This window comes from Amia ocellicauda, chromosome 19 (assembly GCF_036373705.1).
Source record: "Amia ocellicauda isolate fAmiCal2 chromosome 19, fAmiCal2.hap1, whole genome shotgun sequence".
Lineage (NCBI taxonomy): Eukaryota > Metazoa > Chordata > Actinopteri > Amiiformes > Amiidae > Amia > Amia ocellicauda.
Genome location: NC_089868.1, coordinates 13,526,484 through 13,553,500, shown reverse-complemented (window position 1 = coordinate 13,553,500; position 27,017 = coordinate 13,526,484). Strand labels below are relative to the sequence as shown.

Sequence of the window (27,017 nt, the reverse complement as noted above, 5' to 3'; positions counted from 1 at the left end):
TTTTGTACAGATAGACAAAGTTAAATGGTTAAACAATGGGCTTTACATACTTGAATGATTATTAACCGTTAGATCCTCTTAAATCATATGTCTGTTATAAATGCACTTTAATGTTCTATAGCATGGTCTTGTGATTTACTACTTTCAAGTGTTTGGCTCTCTCTTGTTTTTTGATAGTGGACAAGCCAGATTCACAAACTGAGCACACCTGTCCTTTATGTGGAGGCTGGTTTGACACAAAGACTGGACTATCCAATCACGTTCGGGGCCACTTAAAAAGGATTGGGAAAACGATATCCAGCACAAGTAAATCTCCGGTTTGCATTCTCAACGAGATGATGCAGGACAAGGAAGAATACAAAAACATTCTGCAGGTGCTGAACAAGAAACGCTTCTTTTCTCGACCGTTTGTGTCCCAGAAGTTTGCCTCTAGTGACGGTCTGTTCTTGTCACCCACTGGGATACCGGTCAAAATTCAGCACGCCAGCCCAGACGGGGAGACCTGGGCGCCTGCGGCTTCCCAACAGGAGGGGGAGGGCTTTGGGAAAAAACTGGTGGAAGCCAAACCTGCGGTCAAAAGCCCGCAGTCCAGCACCTTGATCGAACTCCTCAAGAAAAAAAGGCAGGACGAGGAGATGGAGATGTCTAAGATTCGCTCCCAGACGGCAAGGAAGCGTCTCACTGCCTCCCCTCCCAAAGAGAACAGCGTTGGGACGCAGGCGGTGAAAACAGAGCTCAACTGGCAACCAGGTAAGAAAACCTCTAAAGTTGATGAAGGTGTGTCAGTGCCGCAAAATACAGGGTTTTCTTGAGTACAACATTCTTTTAAGCCTTAAATCGGTTAAAAGGTTGTAGATGTTTGTAGACTGCATGGGGTACGTGGGGTGACACATCCAGGAGACTCTAGGAGATCGGTTTCCTTGGGACTAGTTATGTTTGATAATTTAACATTTCCAGGTGAGAGGCTTAACTAGTTTTGCATTAATTTGTTTTGTTATTTTAAAGAGTCTCAACAGTGTTTTTAAAACCTGATCGTCGCACACCTTGAATTTAAACACATGCAAGACAGTTCCGTGTGTATTACTAATAAAACTTTACATCTGAGTAACCAGTAATGATTGCTCTCCTCGTGTTGTTTCAGATGTTACATTGATTGTTCTTTTGTTGAACACAAATACATGGGAACCAGAAACTCAAAAAATTCATTTGCATTACAGCATGCACATCAATCGTAATGAGTGTACTACAGCAATAAATGGTCTCTTGTTTCACAGCTGTTTTGTATATTTTAACACCTCCACAGGTTGACTTATTTACTGAACAATCTTTTGTGCACCGTTTCAATAATTTGGTGTAACTTTGAATTTTTTTATCAAAGTTGTTTAACATTTTAGGGTACTGCTATTCCCTGAGCCACTTTGGGTTAATAGGGGTGAACAAAACCTAGCTAAACAAACATCTGACAATGAATAAAATTATTATGATGTGTACAAAAAGAATTAATGACACGGAGTGCTTTGAAATTAAAATTAAAAGGCAGTGAATTATTTGATGAGGAATTGTAACTACATGGACTGTGTACTCCTCATTGTTTCATGCCTGTCCAAATAAGCAATCGGTTTCCTCTGTAGATTGATGTTAAATATAGTTTTCTACTTCTCAACATTTTGATTACTATATGCCAGCTATGCTTTATATATTACACATGCTTCTTCTGCAGCTGAGAACCTTCTCTCAGTTACTTGAAACATCACATTATCTCATCAGTTCACAGTCTTTATTGGGTTTAGTTTGTACTTATAGTGAGATAAGTTGACTACGTGTCCATGTTTGACTAGTCTTTCTGGCTCATGTCCTACCCTACGACTGATTATCTAAGAAAGCGATGATTATTATTCATTTAATCATCATTAAAAATTAATTACAATTAAAATCACCTCTTTAGCAGAAAACGTTATAGATAGCACTTTCTTACTTAAATCAGATTTTTGAAGTATTTTTGAAGTAAGATGAGTATGCCTATGCCTCTTTATTATCCAGGTATATAATTTATCCTCCCAGCTTCCCATCGTTAAGTCTGCATTCGAGAAATAGTGCTCTTACACTCAGGAAAATGATTCGCTCAGCTTTGCGTCAGTAAAGAAGTCTCAAGTTATTTAAAGTAACATTTATTTATTTAGCCTGTCACCAAGACAGCAGACAGTTTCCAGTTAACAGATGTGTTTTAATAGGGGGAGGAATGGAAGGAAGCATTGTTTTATGAATCATGTCAAAAAAGCTGGTTACAGGATCGTAATGGTCTTATTCATAAATAATAAAAAAAACACTCAACAATTGTTACTCTGTGAATTTGGAAAGGGACTGAAGAGAGAATGGCACTTGAGAAGCCCTGAGTGAATTATACCTGAGCAAAGCAGGGATGTGCACAGCCAGTTTTCTGTCTCTACCAAGCAAGAGGGTTTTCGAAGCTACAGCTTTCAGTTGTAATTCCCAAAACCATGATAAACCTGTGCTTCAAGCATAAAGTCTTTAATAAATCTTGCAATGAGAATGTCCCTGTTACCAAGTGACATCTTCGGATTTCTACAGTGATTTGTCATTTGCAGCTTGATCTAAAAATGACAGCATGCTCAAAACACCATTCAAAAAGTATTGACAGTTTATTTGTTATATATGTATAATATTTAGTTGAATTTGATTTTTGTTCTCTTCACGTATATACAGCAGTGAAACTTTTGATATACCCTGGCCACTGAAACTCTACTGAGTCGATCAGCTTTCATTAAGTATATTATATTTTTGAATTTGCTTAGCTTACTGTAGTCCTTTAAATGGGGATCATTTTACATTCTATGATTTATAAAATGAAATAATTCACACTGAGCTTTGTAAGGCAAACACTTCTTACTTTGATGTGTTTTTCTCTGCTTGAAACAATTAAAGGAAAAGTAATTTGTATTTGCTGTCTTCTCTTACCAAAGTGTTGCATCCTACATGTTCACTTATATCAATCACACATCTGGAAAAATTACAGATTGTAGTAAACAGTTTATCGCTGCCTAAAATGTCATCTTAGGTTTTTTTCTTTTTCTTTCTTTTATGTTGCCGAGGATCCCCATGTTATACCTCATCCAAAAAAATAAACCCAGATGGAAGGCATTGTTCAGGCAGTTTGGGAATTGCAGTTTAACTTGTTAATCTCTGAGTACTCAGTGTGTTTGATTTCCCCAAATACTGCCACCTTTATACTGAGGGCAAAACAGAACTAGCTCATTATAGCTAGGGAAAAATATAACGCTGAATTACAACGAACAGGGATTTGAAAGGTTTTCATCTTCACAATTTATAGTACATGACTTAAATGTTAGCCTGCAATCATCAGTATCCAAAAAGGAACACAATTTCTAATGAATAAAAAAAATACACCAGATAAATTAATTAGAGGACAAGGAACTCTGATTCTGTTATCTAGGCTATTTGATTTTATATCTGTTTAACACACAATAATACATCAGATTTGATTCCGTCATGATTTTCCCTTGCATTTCAGATAAGAATGAGCTCAACAAGAAAGTGTGTGTCCACTGCAATACCACATTTCCCAGCGCAGTCAGTCTGTCCAATCACCTCAGAGCGTACGCACGGAGGAAAAGGGCTGCCCTCCTCGAAGGAACAAGTAAGGGTCTCCTATTCCCATACCTCTAGCGAGAACCTTTTAGGGTTGGTACCTTTACCAACTGTTATATCAGTACATGTGTCACAGAAAATGGCTGTTGCCCAGTGTGAATTCAAACCCGTGAATCCCGACATATCCTAGATGACAAACGCTTTTCTTGACACTGGTTTTATATTTCTTTTTTTTTTTTAAGCCTGCCTGTAATTGTGTAATTATTGAATTTAATTTTAGCGTACGACTGCAAACAGAAGAAACCTAGATCAAGGCCGGGACCGAAAAAGAAGATATTTCCGCTACCACACACAGCAGAGGAAATCTACAGACTAACGTGCAGGTACACTTTTAATTGTGGGTTTTAATTGCTTATGTAGCATGTGTTATGCTTTTGCAAGAATTGGACCAGATCTAGGTTCGGCAAGAGGTGGAATAAAAGAGAATGACACCAAGGAATTTAAGGAAACATAGGCTAATATTAATAACTTTAGTTATCAGGACTCTAGGAATCAGAAATACATCAAAATACAATAGCCAGCTTTTAAAGATAAAGAAAAAAAAAAACACAATAGTTGTCTCTTTTGTCATAGTTCTTAAACTATGTTTCAATTACAGTCCTCATCGTCCCACTCAGAGTTAGTGAGAGGGCAAGTCTTGAAAGTGTTGTTCCAGTGAGTCTAGTGTAGAATCAGATCTTCTGCATGCAATGCTGGGTGGCTCACCTTTCCGTGTCCGGAAAAGTTCCATCTCCAAAATAAAACCTGACCTATATGTTAAAACGGGGCATTCATTCACAAGCTCTAATTAAAGTAACAATACATCTACTGTTGGCTGTATAATAACCATAGTTTCAGACAACATGTAGCCAGTAAATATCTATGTCTATATATCTATATACAGTACTGTGCAAAAGTTTTATGCAGGTGTGAAAAAATGCTGTAAAGTAAGAATGCTTTCAAAAATAGACATGTTAATAGATTATATTTATCAATTAACTAAATGCAAAGTGAGTGAACAGAAGAAAAATCTACATCAAATCAATATTTGGTATGACCACCCTTTGCCTTCAAAACAGCATCAATTCTTCCAGGTACAATTCTTCTCTTACATGAAATACAGCACTTTGTATGAATAGTATCAGCTTTATTAATAACAAATGTAAATGATACCCTGCTTGAGCAAGTGGAAATGTGCTTTGCTAACTGTGTGCGTTTCATGAGCGTAAAATACTGTCAGCCATTTTGTGGCTTTTTATCTTAACTTTTTAACATTCCCAAAACAAAACTTAAAACAAAGCTTTGTGAGTTCTTACTTAACCATGTAAAACATGTAAATGCATGAACTAATTAGATAAGTTATCATTCATATTTTATCATTAAGATAAGTTTAAACCAATTTACAAAGTTTGTTTACTAAATCAACTAATCACCAGTAGCTAATGGCTGACTAACTACCTCTCATTCTCATTTACATAGAAAAGACTCAACTTACCAACTTAATTAATGCACATATATTACAAAGTGTAGATGATCAACAGCAACTCTTTGGTTAGATGCAAGTCACCGATATTATCTGCCGATATTGGCATTTTACAGAAATATCTGTATCGGCACATATTCTACTGATAATGCTCCGATATATTTTCTCAAACTATTGGCTAAATATTTTGACATAAAATCCTTCATCAGACTTCAGACAATAAATACATACAAGTTTATTTGGTTTTACAGTCGTTATTATAATTATTTCCCATTATTTATTAACATAGTTATGGTGCTTATGTTTTTGCTGGAAGCTTCAGACTCCACACTGATTCTCATGCGCAGTGGCGTCGCGTGCACTCACTTCTGAGCACTGCGGTGAAACAAACACACACCCATTGAGAAACACAGGGCTTATAAACCAATAAACATGTTTTACTAAAACCCTCATAACCAATACAAAGTATTTTTGAAAGCCGTGCTGCATTTTCATATCCATGGTTTGAATTATTTTTTATTTTCATCAGGACTGAAGATTACTGTATACTATGGCATAGAGGTGCATTTTTACTGAAAAGTGAATTAAATCGCTTCTCAAAATTTACAATAGCAATTAAAATAAAGAAAAACAGTAAATGGTCGCTGAAGATTTTGACGGGATATCAGCAAACAAAAACTGTCTCCAAATGACAAGTGAGCTCAGATCACAAGAAAACATAAAGAAAATTAGTGAAAAACGCATCTCTCAGACAATGTTGGAGAAACTATACATGATATTTATAAAACGTATTAAAATCCTACATCGTGTTTTGGCTGTTATTCGTATTGCAATACGTCTATTATACGTATTAAATAAGTTATACTTTCGAGGGCATTTTTAAATACATTTTTTTAAAACAAATGCAGCTGTGCTGTGCTGTGCTGTGCTGTGCTGTGCTGTGCTGTGCTGTGCTGTGCTGCTTGCGCTATAATAACCTGCCACTGTGTGATCGGCAGTATTGAGCACTGGATCACTTGAGAGAACCTGATATGTGTAAAATGCAAATATAAGCCAGGCCAGAACTCTAATGTATAGAACATGCATATTTTTATATTTTTCCTTTTATTCTCCCTCATTCTAACTCATTCAGTTTATTTGTACAGTGTTTGATTTGTGGTTGTTATTTATGATTAATATTAATGTTAAGTTTATTATATAAAATGTAAAATTGTAAAAATCCTGCCTTCAGTGCATATTTGACCATTTCTCTCAGATTTGAGGGATCCATGGTACAAATGTCTGTTTTGCATGCTAACAAAAAAGTAAATATTGGCAGATATATCGGTAATTGGGAAATTTTGCTTCCCGATTATCGGTATTGGTTGGGCTCTAATCTTAACACTTAGCTCTCATTTTCTTTTCACAACCTGTGTAGTTATTATCCTAAAATGGCTACCATCACTAATAAGGTGGGACTTCCTGTTTGCAACTATTCTGATTTGCTAATATTTTTAAAGGCATAGCAACCATTTCTTTATTGTGTTACACCGACTTTTGAGTTTTCAAAGCAATAAAGCACTGCCGAATGCATTGAATCACAGTTTCAAGATAAACTGATGTTCCCTGCATTGATTATGTACCGATATCTTGTTTGGAAAAGCATTCAAGTGTACATTTCTTCCTCACCCTATAAGTGACGGCCGTTAAATGTTTATTTTCAAGCAGAAGGGCGTCTCAGTAATTGTTTCTTTTAAAACTGTGCAGGTTCTGTGACCTAGTCTTCCAGGGTCCATTGTCTGTTCAGGAGGACTGGATCAAACACTTACAGAGGCACTTAATGAACACAAGCGTCCCGAGAACTGGTGCTGGCATGGTGGAGGTGACTGCCCTGCCCAAGGATGCATCTTCAGTGTCCGAACAGCAGACGCCTTTACTGGTGACCCAGGCAGCCTCCTGAACAAAGGAACATTTTAAGAGAAAAGTTTCAATCCAGATCAATGTGCAAATTTGTATATATAGATATATACACAAAAATATACATATATACACACACACACACACACATATATATATATATATATATATATATATATATATATATATGTGTGTGTGTAATTTTTATAATGCATTCAGAATTTACCTTCCCTTTTTTATATCAGCATCTTATTGTCCTTTAAGAAAATAAGGAATTCAAACATTACATTTCTGAGGCAAAAAAAAAACGGCAAACAAAAGAAACCTGGGGAACTGGACAGTGATGGGTCTGAAATCATTTCTTACTCAACATCACTTGTAAGTATTGCTAGATGTTTTTGAAACTTTTCACTGAATTTTAGCAAGCTTTTACAGTGTTTCTATTTTTAAAAGTCAGACGTTAGGTTGGCAGCATTTGTCTCTCTTTTTTTCTCTCTCCAAATTTTCATTTTAATTGACAGTGTGAACCCACTACCAAAAGAAACAACCCATACCTCAGATAGTGACAGGGTGGTGAGTCTGTAAGAATCAAATGCTGTTTGTAGGAACACTAGCAGACAAATTCTACATGTATAGTCAACAGCGCTACACTAGAAAGAATAGCATTACTAATGTTTTCATACCAGAAGAATACAATTTCACATTAACTTTATAGCTTATTGTAAATGCTTTCAGATATTTTCACAAGTTCTTTAAAATCATTAAACGCACAATAATACAAGATTAATTGTTTATTTTGACTGAAGACAACTTATATTGTTCAGCTGTTGAAACCACCGCAGCTGTATCAGTGTTTCTCAAGTGTGTGAATATGGTCAGTTTCGGTTTGGATCTCTGATCAGAGGTTTTCCTTCAGTTCGATAAACGCACGTCTTGAACAAAAAATCTCAGTGAACATTTGGATTTCAAATGTTAGAGGTAGCTGCATTCAGACAGCGGGACCTCACAACACAAATTCCTGAAATATATATATATATATAAATATATATACATAAAATTGGTGTTTATTATGTAATTTAACCAAGTTAAATACAAACATTTCTTTTTTTTTTTTTTGGTGTGACTGAACCTCTTCTGTAATGTTGTTTAATACTGTAATTCTTATAATATTTGCTTCCTAATATCAAGAACCCTCACGTACAACTACCTTATGTAAACTGATTTACTGTTTCAGGAGATATGCAGGTAAATATGTGCAGAGAATTATCTACAGATAAGCTTTTTTTTTATTTTAAATGTAAACCACATGGTAATGGTGCTGAAACTTCCTCATGTTCTGTATGCTAAATAAAGATAAAAGGTTTTAGTTTTATTCATCCTGAAAAACCTTGCGTGTTTCTGAGTAGTGAATGTAACAAGAACAAGTTATACATTTGTCTGCTTTTAATTTTTGGATGTACTGAGATGGCGGTGTTCACCGTATAATCATTCAGCTTATTGCTGTAGATATAGCAACCTTTTGCTGAAATAAAAAAGGTAAAAGCTTTTCTTTTGCTTTGTGTTAAAGATCTTACTTGATTGTGTTTTCTTTTCATGTGATTTAGAGTGTGATGGAGTGAAGATATTTAATTAATGTGTTTGGATTAACTTTAAAAAATAGGTAAATATTCTTACCACTTAAATAGTACTTGAATTGTCCTAAATATATCCTTTTCACAAGTAACACTCTTGCATTTGAAAGTAAACTTAAAACAATATCAAGGTCCATAGGATTACTTAAACATATTCTTTAGACACCTAAAAAGGTAATAGTTAAGGCAATTATTTCTGCATGGAACGGTGCACACACATATTTAGTTTAACAATGGATTATAACTTGAAATAACTAATTTAAAGAGCTGCGTTCAAATGTTAAATCATGTACCACCATTATTAGACTGTAAGTTGTTGAATTCAAAGTAATATAAAAAAAAAGAATGTTTTTCTCTGGCATATCTTCTCTGGCCTTATAGGACATCGGACTCTGCATGCAGGAATATTCTGTTATAGCACTGATTCAAAACTGTAATTCCTGAGCCTTTTTTAAAATAATTTCTGAAATGTCCCTGGTTTATCTTAGGGTGTTGAGGGACACGCACGTTATTTGGTGTAGTTGCATTTTGATAAATGCTTTTAATAGGTTTGCTAAAGATCAATGGCAAAGGGCTAATCCTGCAGTTTAGCATTTTATCTTGGGCAGTATTTAAACCAGTGATCAAAGCTGTACAAACCAATTGCCATCACGTCAGTCTGAAGGGAATTGGAGTACATTAATGCTTTTTCTTTGGGAATAATTGTGCTGCTTGGTGGCTTCATTAGCTCCCATGGCTGTATCAAAAGATGTTCTCTACGGAGGTTGGAAGTCGCATTGTGGGCAGACAGCATCGCAAGGGGGTTAATAAATAAAAAGATTATAATGAGATTGTAGTACCATGACCAAGATTTTTTTTTCCCCCTCCATGGCAGCATTATGGATGAGAACGGGAAGGGTCATAAAGAAACATGTCCCTGGTATAGAATCCTCACTTGCCATCTGCCATTGGGTCTACCCATAACAGACCAATGCATGCAAAGTCAATTTTCATTAGGCTGTATATCAAAGTACTTCCCCTAGGGAGCTTATTTTATTAAAACTGTATATAAAAGTAATCCTATTCCGATGGAAAAAAAAAGAAGAAAAAAGATACGCCCATTGACTTAATTTGAATTAGGTTAGATAATTAGTTGGCATTGTAAAGTGAGAAAATAGCATTATGTTTGGCTTAAATCACGATATTTTATTTGTTAAATCTAGTCTCCAAAAGCAATAGACTGACTAGGCAAATTATTTCATACTAAAACATTGGCCTTAGGAGGTAATTAACAATGCCTTGTGGCGCATATATGTGTCCTTAATATTGTTGAAGAGAAGTAACAAAGCAAATCATATAGGCACTTAAAGCATGATCCTTTCTTCTCTTTTTCTTTCAGCACATGAGGTGTGCCTGTGATTTTAAACGCAACAATGATTGCTGATTTTTAAGAGATTTCTCTCCTCTGAATTCTCAGTTTTTCAGAGATGATTTTTTTTCCCCCCTCTACGTTATCCAAAGATCAAGACAATTGATCATACAGTGTTGGCCGGTCATTATAAAGTCCCCGAGACCCAGAAAAATCAATAGGTTTCCATTATCGGGTCTAGCTGTGTCACTGGTCTGTCAATGAGCTGTTAGAGTTGCTGTACAAGGGTGAGACTGGCCAGTCAATCGGTGCTGACAAGAGGAAAACATGCTGACAGCCACAAGGAACAAGTCGGTACATAGATTTGCACTTCAACCAGCTGTCCAAGGAAACTCGGAGCAAGGCCATTTACAAGGTACAGGGCATGCTCAGTGGGAGGGATGCATGGGGCATCCAGCTTCAGACTTGCTTCATTGCTTGCTCTGAACACTCACGCTTTTATCCTCACATCAATTATTTACTTCTGGACACACCAAAGAAAATCCAGGCGCACAGATTTTGGCCCAGAGAAATTCATCACCCCCTTTCAATCGTGGGCTCACATGTAGGCTTGCTTTTATTTATTTATATTGTGTATGCATGCATCTCTGTAAATACATACACACTGAAACACGCCTTTGTTTCGCATCCATGATGTGAAAGAACGAAACTTAAACAATGAAATTATTATTATTATTATTTGTATTTCATAAAAATGACTGTCGCCTTCTTATGCAATTAACCAGGAAGCACAAATATTTTTTAGAATGACAATAAGAATACAAAAGAAGAGAAGAAAAGACAAAAACATGAAACTAATCATCCCACAGGAGCAGCGTGGGTAACCTTAAGAAATTCATCCCGTCAGCTTTCTAAAAAGACATGAAGAGAAACTGCACAGCCTCCCTGATGTTGACAGGTTTTTAAAATGCCTTAAGTATGCCATTTTATATATTTTGATTTACATGAATTTTAATAAATCAAATTTTGCCACTAATAACAGACATTAAAAAAAACGAAGAAAATGGGAATACTTCCAATGAAGAGCAGCTCTGGACTAATGAAGACATCAGTCAGGAAGACACAAAAGCACAACAGAAATCAATACATGTTGACACCCAGACAAAAACAAAGAAATATCCCGATCATTGAGAACTTGTTACTTGCATGTATAATTCCTGCAAGATTACATTAATAAGGTTATATAGCCAATTTAATTTAATAAACAAGAATAATAAATGAGACAACTATTAAACCTTCCAATTATCAATCATCTTGTCACCAGAAGCTCTGTATTAATTTCAAACAAATTATGAATAAACTCCATTTCTTAGCTATTATTATTATCTATAAAAACTATAATTTGCAACAAATGTCACTGCAAATTTTCATAAATATTACACATTATAAACCTATTGGTACCATTAGTAATAATTAGGAGTTTAGTCTACAGGTTAATGAGTAATAAGAGGACTTTCTTTCTCCAAATTACATGATGTAGACATTTTTATCAAGACTTAAAGCTTGGGGGCAACTTTTGACATCCTGTTAAGGCTATTAATTAATGTACGTTTCCAGGATAATGCCAAATGCGTTTCAGATTCTTTTTTCTCGCAGTTTCTCTCCTTTTTAAGTACCAATTCTGATCATGATGACTGTGGGGAATTCAGGTTAATATGTTGACAAGACTGAACAATACAGGGTCATGTTGCTCAACACGCCTGACTGGCTCGGTTCAGTACAGAGACTGACGGGTCCTAATCATCTGCCGCCCTGAAGGCATGGGGGCAGATAGGATTTTAATTACTGCATTATAGACCAGCTTCCCAGCGTTAAATTGAGACATAATTAGGCCTGGAATTTTAATAATTGTCTTCGCTAATTGGACAGACCAGTATTTTTATATTGTGCGATTATATAATTAGTAGTGCAAAATTACAAAAAAAAAAAAAAAAAAAAAGTTTAATTGTCAGTTGTATATTTTGTCGTTTTGAATGTATATGTGTCTACATTTAGTGCTGGTCAAACAGTAAAACAAAGAGACAGCAATTTGTAAGGACAATGATGTGTGTGTTTAATGCAGCCTGGGTCTGTTTCCAGCGGATACTGGTTAGAGATCATGGAAACAACACAGACAACTAGTTCCTCAATTAGGCCAAGTATTAAATAAATCAAATAGTGTCACTGCAATCCAGTCTGATGAATATCATGATTTTGTGTGTTGATGCTGGCGTTCCCCCAGCCCTGTAAACAATTGTGAGATAGAGTTGTGTGTATGGGCTACCTTATATTATTATTATTATTATTATTATTATTATTATTATTATTATTATTATTAAGATACTACAGCTCCGACAATTGTAAAGCAAATTAGAATTACAGGAGCCTAACGGTTTAATTGACAAATGTAGTTGTAGGCAGTTGAAATGCACACAATAATAATAATAATAATAATAATAATAATAATAATAATAATAATACAGAGAACGTAATAATAATAATAATGACAATAACAATTACATCAATAATAATAATAATAATAATAATAATAATAATAATAATAACTATGTATGCATGTATTGATACCATATAATGTATTATGTATCCACTCTGCGCAGTTTTCCTATTTTTCCCCTGCAAAGTGTTAACAAACTGCTGCTCTTATGAAGTGGGGAAGCGTGGCTGATGTCAATTCAATAGCAAGTGCCATTCCTTATGTGTCATTTAAAATAATAAAGATGATCATGTTGTGAAAAGTCCCGCTTGGACTGACATGCTCTGGACTGATGTGGCACCTCTGGCGATGCCATTATTTCCTATTAATTACTCGCTAAAGAAAGCCCTTAGAAATGAGGGTAGGTGTGACAGAGAGCTGGTCAGCAAGCAGCTGCCCCTCATTCCTCCGGGCACAACCTGACCTCCTTTTCTTCCTTCAGTAAACTGGGAGGCTTGTCAAGGCACAAAACGGAAAGGTTTGATTGGGATGCGGAGAGAAGGGTTGAATATGAGCCGGGAATCAGGAACCACATAGCGAGGAGAAGCGTGAATAAAATATCTTTGTGTAAAATACCCAGATCCTGTCGGCAACCCATTTAAACACATGCGCCTTACAGGAGCGGCTCCTCTGAGGGGTTTTATCTATCCTATGGCAAAAGAAAATGAGGTTGTATTTAACCACTTGTAATATACCAACATCATATACAGATACATAATAAATACACAAACCCTATTCGAGCAAAAAAAATCAAATGAAAATAGGCCTGTGTGGTATGAAATGTATTTCTTTCTAAAATTCGATTTCTATGAGATGCTATTCTAAAAAAAAGGAAGAAAGAAAAAAGATTATATATGATGCACGCCTTTCTCTGAAATAGCTGCTTAATGACAGAAATGCGCGGTTGTAAATGGCCTGACAATGATGTTCTCAGCACGTTGCTTTGGTGTTAATTGATCGTTTCAAACCAAAGACAATTTGGAGTGATTTTAACCAATCAAAAGGACATCAGAGATTAGTGTGTGTGTGTGTGTGTGTGTGTTGGAGGTTACCCTTGGCCGTGTGCCTCTCAGTGTTGTCTATAACAGCGCAGTTTTATTGTAATAATATTCATAACCAGATTGCAGGTCTGGTGTCGCCCGCCAGGGGGGGCTGTGTTTCAGTGAGAAGACCTGCAGATTAGACAACACGCTTTAATGGGGACATGATAATGCAACATCTTATTAAAAGTACATTTTAGGTGTATATTTATGTTTTTAAAATAAGGAATTGTTTTAATACATTGCTTACTTTTTACCTTTTTTGTTTTTTTGTTTTTACTTTACTGTACCTCTCGTAATTTCTCTCATAAATTAATTTTCTTTCATCTCATGTCAGCTATGCATCGCTAATTTCTACAGGGCCTAATTATTAAAAAAGCGAGGAAAGAAAAAATGTGGCTTTGATTAGTTTGGAAACTTAAAATAGAATTATGTACCGAGCGGTATTGGAGACTTTAAAATGGTAATTGCTTATTATACACAGATCGAATAACCCACACATAAAATACAATGAAATAAAATAACACACAGTGGTATTTGCCTGTCCTGTTGTTTTTTAATGTTGACATTGTGCACAATTTTAATGTTTTAAATATATATATATATATATATATATATATTTAAAACATTAATATATATATATATATAGTGGATATAGATTAGTTCTAGTGTGTAAAACGTTTATTCTTCTGTTAGGTGATTTTCGGTGGGCTTTTTGGCCTACATCCTTGAGCAAGTTATAGTCTACTGCAAAATTCCTAAATAATAATAATAATAATAATAATAATAATAATAATAATAATAATAATAATAAAAACAACGTATAATAAGTTTTGCATTTGTGTGTTCTATCTATCTATCTATCTATCTATCTATCTATCTATCTATCTATCTATTATTATTATTATGCAAAAAGAGAATATAGGCTACCACTGTCTGTATAGTGTTTTGAATCTAAGTCTACCTATTAGTTCGTAGTTTTAAACGACAACAATGACGAATTGACATTTTCACTTTATGTTATAAACGGGTTGAGAAGTGAAAGATTATACTGGAAACATACCAAATCAATTAAAGCACATCTTCCATGTAATAATAACGTGTGTGTGTGGTTTTTTTTTTAAGTTTTTTAAGGCAAATACATTCAATGTCTGTGTGTGTGTTTTATTACAGTTAATTTAGATTTAAGATTCCTAGGGTAATATGAAAATTAAAGGATTAGTTCTTTAAAATATATTACCGAGTTGAATATTATCCCTTTTGTTTCCTAAACTGATATTAATCTCTTACACCAAGGCAAATATAAAACTGTGACGCAAAGTAAGTTCCATTAGGCTAGCTTACGATCTTCTACTGATTATTCAAAATGCAGAAATCCGTATTCAGACTCCTAATGTTTAATGCCAGAGAAACCATTGGGTTTTAATTTATGTTGTTGACATAACAGAATGCGAGCAGAGTTATTGTCCATAATCATGTAATAGCTGTGCGTAATGTGCGTAATTGCGCTTTGGTAACAATGCACTTTACACGTGGCTGGGAATGACAATGGGCCTGTTAATGAAAGTCCATAGGAAAACAGGAATATGTTGATACTTCATCTCTATCGACTTTATTTATGTATTTATGGAAACATTATCCATAATATAATAAACACAGTCTTCTTCATACATTACAGTAGCCTACACACATATTTTGGTTTCTGTCGTTTTTGTAATGGTGGTGTCTGGCTCTCATTTCCCTCAACACAATGAGGCCCCCAATATTTTATGGTTTAATCCACCCCCCCCCCCCCCACCACCATCCCCTGGAGGTCACCAGCCGAACCTGGAGAGTCCAGAGTAAACGTCTGGTGTCTCCGGTTAGACCTCTTGGTAGCAGGCCTCTGGGATTTCCCGATGAGAATAGTTTCTATTAATGAAGATGATTTAAAATTAGGCCTCTGGATTGCGCATCCTATTTGGGCACCTTTGTTGTCCGCTGTGGGAAATATAATCTCATGGTGATTCACTGAGGACATCAAACAGACACAGAAGAAAAATAATGAATTGCATTTTGCTCTCCATAAATTATAAGCCTTTAGTTCCCCCAAAATAAACACAAGCACCTCTACACACATTAAAGGGGTTATAGTTCTGTATTGTATGCCCTATCTGTTTATCAATCTGCACAGCGCTCTGTGCTACCCAGTGAAGGGCGCTATACTAATTAAAAAATAATGTATTGATTCATCTTCATTCCATAGAAGACACGAGTGTTTAAAAACCTTTGCACCACACAAGTGAAACTATCTGCTTACACGTATAAACTGATGAAGGAAACCATTTTCTATTTTAATGTATTTCTTTTAGTAATGATATATGGAATCGCTGTTTTAACAGGCCTTATTTTATGTCACTGAAAACGCGCACCTGTGTTTTCGTTTCCCTATTGTTTAACACTGGAGAGAGAGAGAAAAAAACTACACTGAAAAAACGTCAAACGGTCTATTTTTTTTTTTTTTTTTTAAAGGTGTCTGGTTTTTCTTTCTGCTACAATTTAAACGCGGAATAGCTCCACAATGCGCATGGCTTTGCTGGTGCTTTTTGCTTTGTTGATATATTTAATTGCGACCCAACTGTATTCCGCAGTTGAAGAAAGTGTCAGGCGACAAGTGCATATATAGAGCAGATGACAAAACAGAAAGGCAATAACTGACAGATGAAAAGACAGGCAATGTGCAGCTAACAGGCAAACGCATCAGTACAAAGTCGCACATACCTTTTGAGGACGCAGTTTGTTTTATTGCAGATCTCCCAGGTTGTATCTCCTGTCGATTTGAGAGAAAAAAAGCAGAAGATAACATGCCCTGTTTAAGATACAAACATGCAGATTAGATCAGATTTTGACAGCGGACCCACACGGAGTCCCACAGCTCTGAGCTGCGTAAATAACATAATAAAGCACATATAGAAGCACACACTGCAATGATAAAGGATATTTACCCTCAGTCTGCAACAATGCATACACACTGACTGCACATTCAAAATGAACACTGTGTATATTTATTTATTCACCCTTTTCTAACCCATAATGTGTTTTTTAAATACAGAATTTTGTAGGAGCCTAGGATGCTCCCAAAGCCACTCATACAGATAACACTAAAATAATTACATTAAGAGCTCTGATTCAGCAAATGATTTCAGGCGCAGACATTTGCAGTATTACCAAAATATATTATTATTATTATTATTATTATTATTATTATTATTATTATAACCTATTCAGGTCCAGCCAGTAGAAAAATGTTGACCAAGTGTCATACCTGTCCAGTTCAACTTCTATGTGACACTTTCAATGCTTTAAACCTGCGCCACAGAGGGTAACAACAGGGTCGTTCAGGGGTCAATTTGAATGGCTGTAATCCCTAATATTTAGCCTATACTTAATTCTAAACTAGAGCCAATAACACATTATTTTCTGATCTCCTAAATGGCAACGAAAAGTTGCTTAAACCAGATAGTGAACTCGTCGTATCTCTGGAAATGTAATGATATATCCTTTCCCAGGGTCCTGTCGCAGTTTGAAATCTCCACGCTGACAACACGCGTGTAAAAACCCCCCTGTGCGTCCCGGGACGTGTCACCTGTTAGATATAGTACTTACTGCCTGTCACCGGAGGCTTACAGAGTCTCTTCCCCAGTAGCACACAACGTTTCTGCAACATTCAGCCACGTTGCTGCAAGGTCGGAGGATGGCTGGTGCCAAAGCAATGTTCTGACAACGTTGTGGCAACAGGAACCCAACTCTGCGAATTGCGACGTTGCCACAGCGTTCCTGAAACGTTACTGCAGCGTTCAACTGTTTCACGCCTTCACCTCCAAACGCGGTCCTCATAATCACCTGCAACCTGCTGCTCTTATTATTGCAACTCTTGCGTGACTTGATTAGCGATATATCGGCCTGCGTAAAATACATATCGGTTACTATAGAGCAAAACGCATAATTGTATCTTAATAGCTCCAAGTCATTGCCTCTATGGACACCGCGCTATGAAAATATATAAAACACTTATGAGTCTGGGTGAACGAATGCACCGTTTATTTATTTATTTTTGCATGCATAATCCTGCATCATTTTACTACATAACTTTATTTTTTAGATTGGCCACCTCCCCCCATTTTTGATGTGTGAAAGTTGCCGACAAACCCCACTTTTTCACCGTTTTCTCGTGGATAAATAATTGGTACACAGCCTGCACAAGGAAGACCGTTTAAAGTGTTAAAAAAATCCCTCTCTCCATCTGCCTCCTGGCGAGAGCTTGATTTGACACATCTAAAACATATTAAGACATGACTACAGAAGGGCACCACTTGCAGACTGGGCCGTGCTCAATTTCAAAATGCAGTCTCCGAGCAAAAGCTGTTTTTAAAATGATGCCTATGCAGGACATTTAATTATTGGCATTAAGAGAGGCATTGGTCAAGGTTTGGTTGAGTAATAGCTTCATGTCAGACAACATAAAACAGAAATGACCTGTCCCTGCAGGACAATATTGAGACCCTGGCCACCGTTAGAGGCTTTGGACGGAGAGTGCTTAATTGCCTTGCCTTGCTCTTTCAATTAGGATGTCTATTGCGCATTCAGAGGTTGATTTCTTGCTGCTATCCGCCATCTAGGGTTGATACAATCACCAGCACAACAACCCACATCTATACGAGAACAAATAATGGAGATGAAATAGACAAAAGATTAGCATGCCATGAAAAGTACAATAAGTTTCTTATTTAGCATTTAGATAACTGTCTATCCTTAGGAGCAAGCTTCAAAGTTGAACCCAGTTTAGACCAAGAGGATTAATTCTTTCTCCCGCATGCTTCATTGAATCTCTCATTACCAAACTTTGTCTGTATTGATGTAAGATTTGATTGAAGATTAGAGCATTTAGCAAATCTGGCTTTTCTGCATGTATCAGGCCTTTTCACAGTGCCCACTGGTCAATACCCCGCACTTTTATCCAGTGTCTGCTTCATTTAAACTTAATCAACTCCATCAATGAACTGGAACAGGGAAACGTCCCTGCGGTGGGATGCTGTTCTTTTGTCGGATCAGGCTTTGCTCTCTTTCCCAATCCGTTGGCGTTAAACCTAAAATTACACTATGATGAACTATTTCAATCAATATGATAATGAAAATTGGTTTCGGATGTCTGTTTGCAGGGCTTAAGTGGGAAGGTAGAGCTGTCATTACTAAAACATCTTTTCTGCTATACTTGTCGCCAGTCAGCCTGTGTTTTTTCTTTTTTGTGCCCTTCTTTTTTTTCTTCTTTCCCCCTCCTGTTTTATAGCCGCATCTTTTCATTGACATTGAATATTGCTCATAGTAGAAAATGATGCATCTTTGCAGGGGAGTCTATATGTCATTGTGGAGGCTGAAACAGAGCGATTGGCTGGATGCATTTTTGCGATGAATTATTTGCACTGCATCCCCCTACAAGTCAACAAGTTTCCCATGGTGTTGTGTAGATCCATCAGGAGTGACAGCCAGGATGTGATGTTTTTACTGTGCAGATCTGGACGTGTTGCCCTTGTGCTGCGCATCTATGGCGCCTGTACAGTACATCATTTTTATACTGCTACCAAAAGAGCCATTTCCAAAGTATTTGCAAGGAAAATGTATGTCCCCATCTGTTCCTTCCTCAATAAATGTGCCACCTTGTGAGGCTCTCCAATGGTAATCATATCTTTAATGATCAACAGACTTGTGATATATAACTTTCCATAAAAAGCATTTCACATTTTCCTATTGTGATTGGTTGTGTACATCGCTTTTCCATATGTTACACTAGCCCGACACTATGTGCTGCCATCATTTGTTTGGGTTGTAAAGATATCAGAATAAGCAATGCATCTTTACAATGGGTTTCAAAAGGCGCTTCAATGCCTTTTGTGTAGGAAGGGTATAAAACATGCCCAGGTATCTGGCAACTGCATTTTATTCACTAAAGACACTGATTTTTCGTTCGAGCTAGTCACAGTGTACATTTAATTTCGATTTTTAAACCTATTTTTGTTGTCCCCCTCTCCTGTGCATTATATGACTCCTATAATGAACCTCATCTCAGAATGAAACGATTCTTTCCGGGAATTTAATCTCATAAAAAATAACTTTAGGATTTATGAGTTGTTTTATTCCTAGGATTACTGTTTTTTATTACTCGAAAACCTCTGGGTATCAAATTACCATATTTCCTATTTCAATTACTCATCTTTATGAAAGGTTTTTAAGTCAGTACCAAGCACCCATTGCCACACGTTGATATGCAGCAATGGCAAACAATGGGATTTAATATAGAAAAATGGACTTGTTTGGCCTGGGGGGAGATAGACCTACTTAAAATTCCCTTTTATTCAAAATACTTGTTTTCGTTACTTTGTGTGCATGTGTGTTTTTAAACAGAAGACATAATTGTATGCAAGGAACAGTGTGGACCACAATATTGCTGTGTAACAACATTCCTGATTTCTTCACTTTGGCAGACTGGGTTGATTTGATTTGTGTTATGGTGATTGTAAAGGCTAAACAAACATACAAACAAATAACAACTATGCAATGCTAATCCTTAATTAAGGCACATATTTGCAATCGTTTGTTAAATATACATAGCATTATTAAATGTTCAAATAATATATATAATATTTATGTGTTCAGGAATACAATTTGCCCCGCATCCACTGCGCCTTTTCAAATGTCCAGCAGGGGGCGCAATAGAGGAATACCTAACACAACGGGAGATGCACCTGTAAATGGTAGAGTCTCTAATTGCATTTTCTGCAACACTGTTTCAGTATTTATACATGTTCCTGCTTAATTTGTGCACAAATAAATGCAACTTTTATTTTATCTACATTATTATGCTACACCCAAGCATTTTTTTGTAGACCACCGAATATGAGATTGAAGAAAACCAAACAGAACGGAACAGAAAACGATTTATCCTGCGACTTAAAGGCAAGAAAAGTTAATGAAATCATGTTTTTTTTTTCTTCCACCTCGGTCGCTGGATTCCCCAGGATGTTCACATGCATGGTGTGTGTTTTTTTTATTCTCTGTTTCTCGGTAAGTAATAAACATAGGTTCTCATTATGAGTGTAGACTGCTGAAAGCAACAGCACACATTCAAAAGTGTGATTTCTGGTGATAAAGATATAAGTAATGCACGTTATCTAATCTACTTGCCACAGTGTGAGGTCCCACTCGCAGCAGCAGAAATAAAGAAAATATAGAAATAAATACCACCCAGCCTGCATCTTCAGGGTACACAGCACACTGGGCCACAAACAGCTTGCAAACATACATGTGTGATCTATGTACGAAGGAGCGGTTGTTTTTATTGTGTGTGTGTGTGTGCAAAATATAAGATATTTACTGAGCTGAATATATTTTATATATCTTAAAGTCTGTTTATACTATTTTAATGGAATAAAGACTATAAGATTATATAACTGGCACTGAGACTGGCAGCTGGGCATTGGGCACAATACTATAATTGCACATGGTTAGAGCATGGTTAGAGAGTAAAATACAGTGGAGCTCTAGGACTGAAGCTGTTTTAAAAATAACTATTAATACAGCTTTTCATTGTTGGAATCCATGCATTTGTTGCAGGGTCTTTTTCCCCCCGGCCTCAGAGCTGTTCGAAAGGTTTTAGGTCTTTTCCTCCAGCAAGTATCATACCAGTATCTCTTCACGTGGAGCAGTTTTAACACAAGCTCCGTACTGGCCTAGGTGAGTGGGTACAAGCTTTACTAAATGACCCTTGTTTGAAGACTCCTCTGGTACATTTTAGAACAAGTTCAGCCTACATTTCACTGCCTGTTTACAGATATCACTGGGATCGGATGATGATGTGAAATTGAAATTGACTCTGTGTTTATGGTTAAGGGTTTTGAAATCATATGATTTCCCAACAACTCCCCAAACCTCATCTCCCAAGAGTTCAAAGCATATAGAGTTGTAGCAGTTGACACCAGACACGCTCTCAAGCTAGAACTTAACTTGGGCATCTTTGTGAACCTTTTTTTTTTATTTCCACCCTGAATAAAGTAGTGTTCTTACTCCATGACAGTAGAAAAAGTATAATTTCTGACATGTAAAACTCAGAAAACACATTCTTGACTGCCCAACACAGGTTGTTTGAGTCGTGTGCTTTTCCACACTTTGGCACATTGTGTGCTTTAGACTCCTCTGTTCCGCACATGAAAGCCGGTGAAAAAGACAGCAGTGATGGGTCGGACAGCTGATGGGTTATGCATTAATAGCAAAGTGCAGTCCTGGACAAATGGACCGCGGTGTGCTGTGAGTTGTGTCTCAGGGCTGCTCTCTGAGATTTCGAGCCTTGCTCCTTTTATCCTGCAGGTTTCTAATAACAACATCTGTCTTTGAATCGCTAAGGCAGGTATGCACATCAATTAAAAACCAATAGTGCTAATGCATGTGTTTAACAACATCTTTATAGTAAATGCACAGGATTCAGGTGCTCTGTGTATCATTTAAAAGAGAAATACAGCAATTAAGCAATTTATTTTCAATCTGCATGTGATTATTTTAATAGCACCAATAGGTATATCTGCAAAATATAGGTAAGAAACATTTTTACCTCTTTGTGCATTTTTTTAATTTTTTGAAGTGCATCAAAGTAACTTCTTTGCTCTGTTCTGCTTGAAATGTTAGTATTGTTAACCAGTAAAACTCGGATCCCAACAGCAGGGGTCTTCGCAGTGAATATAATCTGTGGGAGTTTATTAGGACTGGAGTATTAGTAACTGGAGACAAAGGGCCTGGGGTTTTAAGCTTGCTTATTGAAAACAATAGAGTTACACCAAGTAGAAGTTTCCCCCTGTAGGCTCAGGTAATATACTTTCCACACTTTCCTTTGTGCGTGGTTTATGGCATGTCAAAATATTCTGTCAACACCTGGGAAAAAAATCCATACATGTGATTAAGTTCAGTGTAGGGCTTTGCTTTTCACTCGTTATTCTTGGGCTGGATATCATGGTGAAGTCCGTGCTTTTTTTTCTGCTACTGTACAAGTTGTGAAATTGATGTTTGGAAATGTATTTCTTTCTTGGATTGATTTACTCGACTGTATCTGAATAACTCTGTAATCCAATCCGAATTCAGACAAGGTGGACAAGTGTCGGAGATTTCTGCCCCGGGCTCATTTCCTGTACAATGTGTGGCCGTCACATTTTCACACCAGAACTGAGCGTGAACTGAATGTAATTAAATCCATTTCTAATCATGCCTTGTTTAGCCACTGCTGGTATGGGTTTGTAACATTAATTCGTATGGTTGGTACCTTTTTCATGAAACACCACTGTTGCTTTGCCTGGCTGCCTCTCTCTGCTTGATATTCTTGCACCAGTGACAAAAATAAAACAAAAATAAGACAGAAAAACTTGGTGTGGTTCCCCAATCTCCCCATAAAGTTAGATCAACATTCACAAGATTCTGCGCTTTATGTAATCCTTTTGTCTTTCGTAGTCAGCTAGGGCTCGGTGATTAATCTCTCAGTATAGGAACGCTGGCCCACGTCTGGTGGAGCAATTTAAGGTGCCTAGAGATTGTGCACAGTCCTGTGAACAGCCCGTGTCACTTGGGTAAGATGTCATGGGGGGGAGGACTTTGGTTTCCACATAGAACCTATTAACCAGTTTGTGGTGCAGAATAAGTGAGTTGAGGGCAAAGCCTCATCCAGTTGAACTGTCCCATTTAAACCACAGCTATACAGACTGGTCTCCCATTGTACCACACTGTGTCTGCTTGCAAGCACATGTATGTGTTGTGTTGAAAATACAGGGATAGGAAACAGAAGCCTGTTCTTGCTGGTAAGAGGGTGTTAAAAGACTCTAGTAGGGGTACTCAGGTATAATGGGTCATCGTCTAAGTGTTAGTGCTGCAACTTTCAACTATTAAAGTACTGTTGATTTATTTTTTAGATTATTCAAATAATCAGGAAATGGCGTTATTGAAGCTTTTAATAATTTTAAATTTATCATTGTCCCACTTTATTAATGCCATAATTATAACATGATATAACAAAATGCAGCACCTTTATTTGTTTTTTTGTTTTTCAATGAATAGGAAATATTTGTTGAAAAATGCACAGTAGTAAAATCTGTTTAATTTTTGCAGTTAAAAAAAGATTAATTATACAAATTGGAGTACTATTTTTAAAAAGCATTTCAACATTGCTGTGCAAAAACATATCAGCATTGTCACATAAAAACGTGTAAACAAAGAAACCATGTAATGTAATTCAAAACAATTTACAAAATATTCAGTAAATTATAAAAACATTTAGTTGTTTAAAAACATGCTTAAAGGCAGTACATTTGTATTATTATCACCATCATCACCACCACAGCACAGGGAAAGGCAGAAATGTGCATGCAGGGAACTACATTGATGCCTGTAAAGACTACAACTCCCATAATGCAGTGCTATAATAACAGGAAGTCCTGCTCTCAATCAGCAACAGACTTTAAACATTTTGTTTTTAGGTTTGTTTCATGCAGAGGACTATGTTGCTTGTTCTCCTTCCGCCATTTTAAAAATCTACTACTCGACTAATATGTTTTACACTCGACTCATTTAATTATTCGATTATTCAAATTCTTGTTACCCCACCACTGTAGCAGATCAGGAAGCATTCTCTAAACATGTATGGTAGGCATATCGTATGCTACGTGGAAAAAGCATAGTGGTCATCTTAACTGCAATTGAAAGTCAATCTGTTTGTGGATGGGAGTCTGCACCGTGCCCACATCCTCCACACAATGTTATAATAATAATGGCGAGTCCTTGGTTTTGCAAGCAAAGGTACAGCGTCCTTGATCAATAAATACAGTTAAGAAGCTGCGGGCGATGAAATAATTCCAGGACAGCCGTCACATAGACTGTGCTGTAATTGCACATTATTGAGTGAGTCAACGCTAGCTGTCGAGGCCAAGAGACTGTAGGGAACTGTCCCTGGTTAAACAATATTTAACAAAAAGAATATATGCATCAAATAAAAGAGATGGAAAACATACAATTATTTTCTTTATAGAGTAAGCATTTGTGTAAGCATTCAGCCAACTGCACAGGACCCAAAATGGGCTGGTTCCAGCACCGGGACCGGCCAAACAGCAGCTCTGCCATCTCGTGCATTTTCAATTCCTCAGATCCAAGGCCAGCGCATGGTGCTTTTAGCATCTGAGTGCTGTTTGAATCCCAGATAGGAGCTAACTCCTCTTTTGTTATCCTGCCAAGGGTCCTCGGTGCTGAAAAGTAATGACCTGAGGGGGTACTTTGTGACAGCAAGGGTATAATAACCCCTCAAGTCACGGACAAAGCAGACCCCAGGGGTCAATTTTTAAATACTTTATACCAAAGGGAAGTGTGATATATAGATTTTTTTTTTTTTTTTTTTTTTTTTTAGGTCAAATGTATATTAAAACCGAGATTAAAAAAGAAACGTTTTCTGAGTTGAGATTAAGGTGTTTCAGTTGAAAGCACACTTCAAAAGTGATTGTGAAGTGTACACTCTGCACTTTTATGTGTAGTGAAGACTTACTGATGAATTTTTGGGGATTTTATTGCAGTTGTATCTGGTAGCTTTTTGGTATGTGGTCCTCATGGTCTCGAACTACAGCATCAGTACCACCACTATGACTATAATACAGAAATCATAATTTTGAGATGGGGCATATTTTCAGTCAAGCTTTGCTTAAAAATGTTTTAATTATACAATTTATTATAGCAGCAGACGTTATAGGTTTATTCACACCAGCATATATCACATTGTTTCCAATTTTATGACCATCCAGTTGACTGTCCTTCAGACACACAATGGGAAGTGTCTCAGTGCTAATTTACCTTGGCTTAGTATTGACTGAGATTTTTATTTTCAGGGGTTTGCAGCTGGATTTACATACAATCATTGCACTTCCCTGTAAGTGAAATGTCCCTCTTCTGTCCTCTCCCAGAGTGTCTCCCTCAGCATGCCCTATGGTGTTGATGTGGTGAAACAAACCCAAGCTTCCTAATGTGCCAAGGCCTCTATATGTTTTTTACACTGTGCAAAATAAACATATACAAAATAACCAAAAAGAAAAGTGACCTAGAAATTGTCAAACTGTGCTGCTCTGCCCTGTAGGCCCTGAGTTAGTCAGTCAGCGGTTTCATTTCAACTTGCCACCCAAACCCCAGAGATCAATTCAGTCCTGCGGCACCTCTGTGTTGGTTAAAGATTTGCCCTGACTGGCTCGTATTGTGGGGTTTTGGTTTCATTCTAAAAACAGCACCAGGTGGACGTGTTCTAAAAACATGATGTAAACATTTCCGAGGTAGTGTTTTCAAGCTAGTGCATAAATCCAAAGAGTATAAAAACAAGTTAGATGTACAGCTCGGCTTCTTGCTTGTGGAAGAATGTTGAGATGCAAAAAACATATAATCACATAATTAACACGTAATTTTGTATTTATTTAATTATCCGTTGCTCATAATATCCATGTACCGCACAATATAAGTGCCCTTTTAATTATTGGCATGGTCCTGCCCCTGGAAAGCTCATTGTGAGATTGGCGGAGGGCCACAGCTGCTCGGCTGGTCTCGTCTCCAGCCACGTCATCATTCATCAGCGCTTAAACAAGGCGGACGCAGTCGGAAACTCAACAGGATTTAAGAGGAGGAATAAACATTTATTGTTGGGGTCCAGAGGAATCATGAGCAGAAAACATAACAGCAATTGGAAAGCTCATATGCTTCAAATAAACGTGTCCTCTGGGACCTCACCTCCTCCTGGCACAAAGGTGATTTAGTGAACCTCTCTGCGTGTTGAGATGCAGGCCTCGCGCGTCAAATTGAGCCTCTTTACCGTTCCCTGAGTCCGCTGTACAGCTGCTTCAGCTATGTGTGTCTCTGTATGGATTCATTCGAAAGGGAAGAGAAACATCTAACCTCTTGCCTCTGCGATTGTTTTAAAAGAGTAATACTTCAGACTGAAGGCTCACCCTTGGGTCAGGCAATGCAAAAGGCCATGTCATGGGTTATATCATTATAGATGAAGAAGCCTAGAGTGCAGATTAATTCGATTTGCAGAGCTGGTTCCCAAATGGAACAGTTATTTATTATAATTTAAGTTTTTCATTTTTGTGAGTTGCCACCTGTTCTGTTTTACGTGTTTTTACGTTCCAGTTTTACGTTCTTTTTTGAGGAGATTTGAAAGCCTTTCCAGGACACGAAATGTCCCTGTTTTTGTCAGATTTTCTAATACTACATGTTCTACAACCCTCAAAACACTAAATTTACATGTTGTTCTGCACAGTTTTAGGATTGTGAGTTCTTCTGCTGCCCATGATGTATTGTGTGCTCCTGAAATTATCATAACCACGCC

General features: G+C 36.9%; 1 protein-coding gene across 4 annotated transcripts in view; it reads left to right on the top strand.

Annotated features, from left to right (window-relative positions):
* Nucleotides 1-8,618, top strand: part of LOC136714335 (zinc finger protein 644) — a 34,556-nt gene extending 25,938 nt beyond the window's left edge. For all 4 annotated transcript variants that reach the window (XM_066691771.1, XM_066691773.1, XM_066691770.1 and 1 more), the window contains 4 exons: nucleotides 178-750; nucleotides 3,551-3,676; nucleotides 3,908-4,010; nucleotides 6,896-8,618. In XM_066691771.1, the coding sequence (XP_066547868.1) occupies nucleotides 178-750; nucleotides 3,551-3,676; nucleotides 3,908-4,010; nucleotides 6,896-7,088 (995 nt within the window). In that variant the 3' untranslated portion in view covers nucleotides 7,089-8,618. The remainder of the gene's footprint in view (nucleotides 1-177; nucleotides 751-3,550; nucleotides 3,677-3,907; nucleotides 4,011-6,895) is intronic.
* Nucleotides 8,619-27,017: the final 18,399 nt, after the last annotated feature.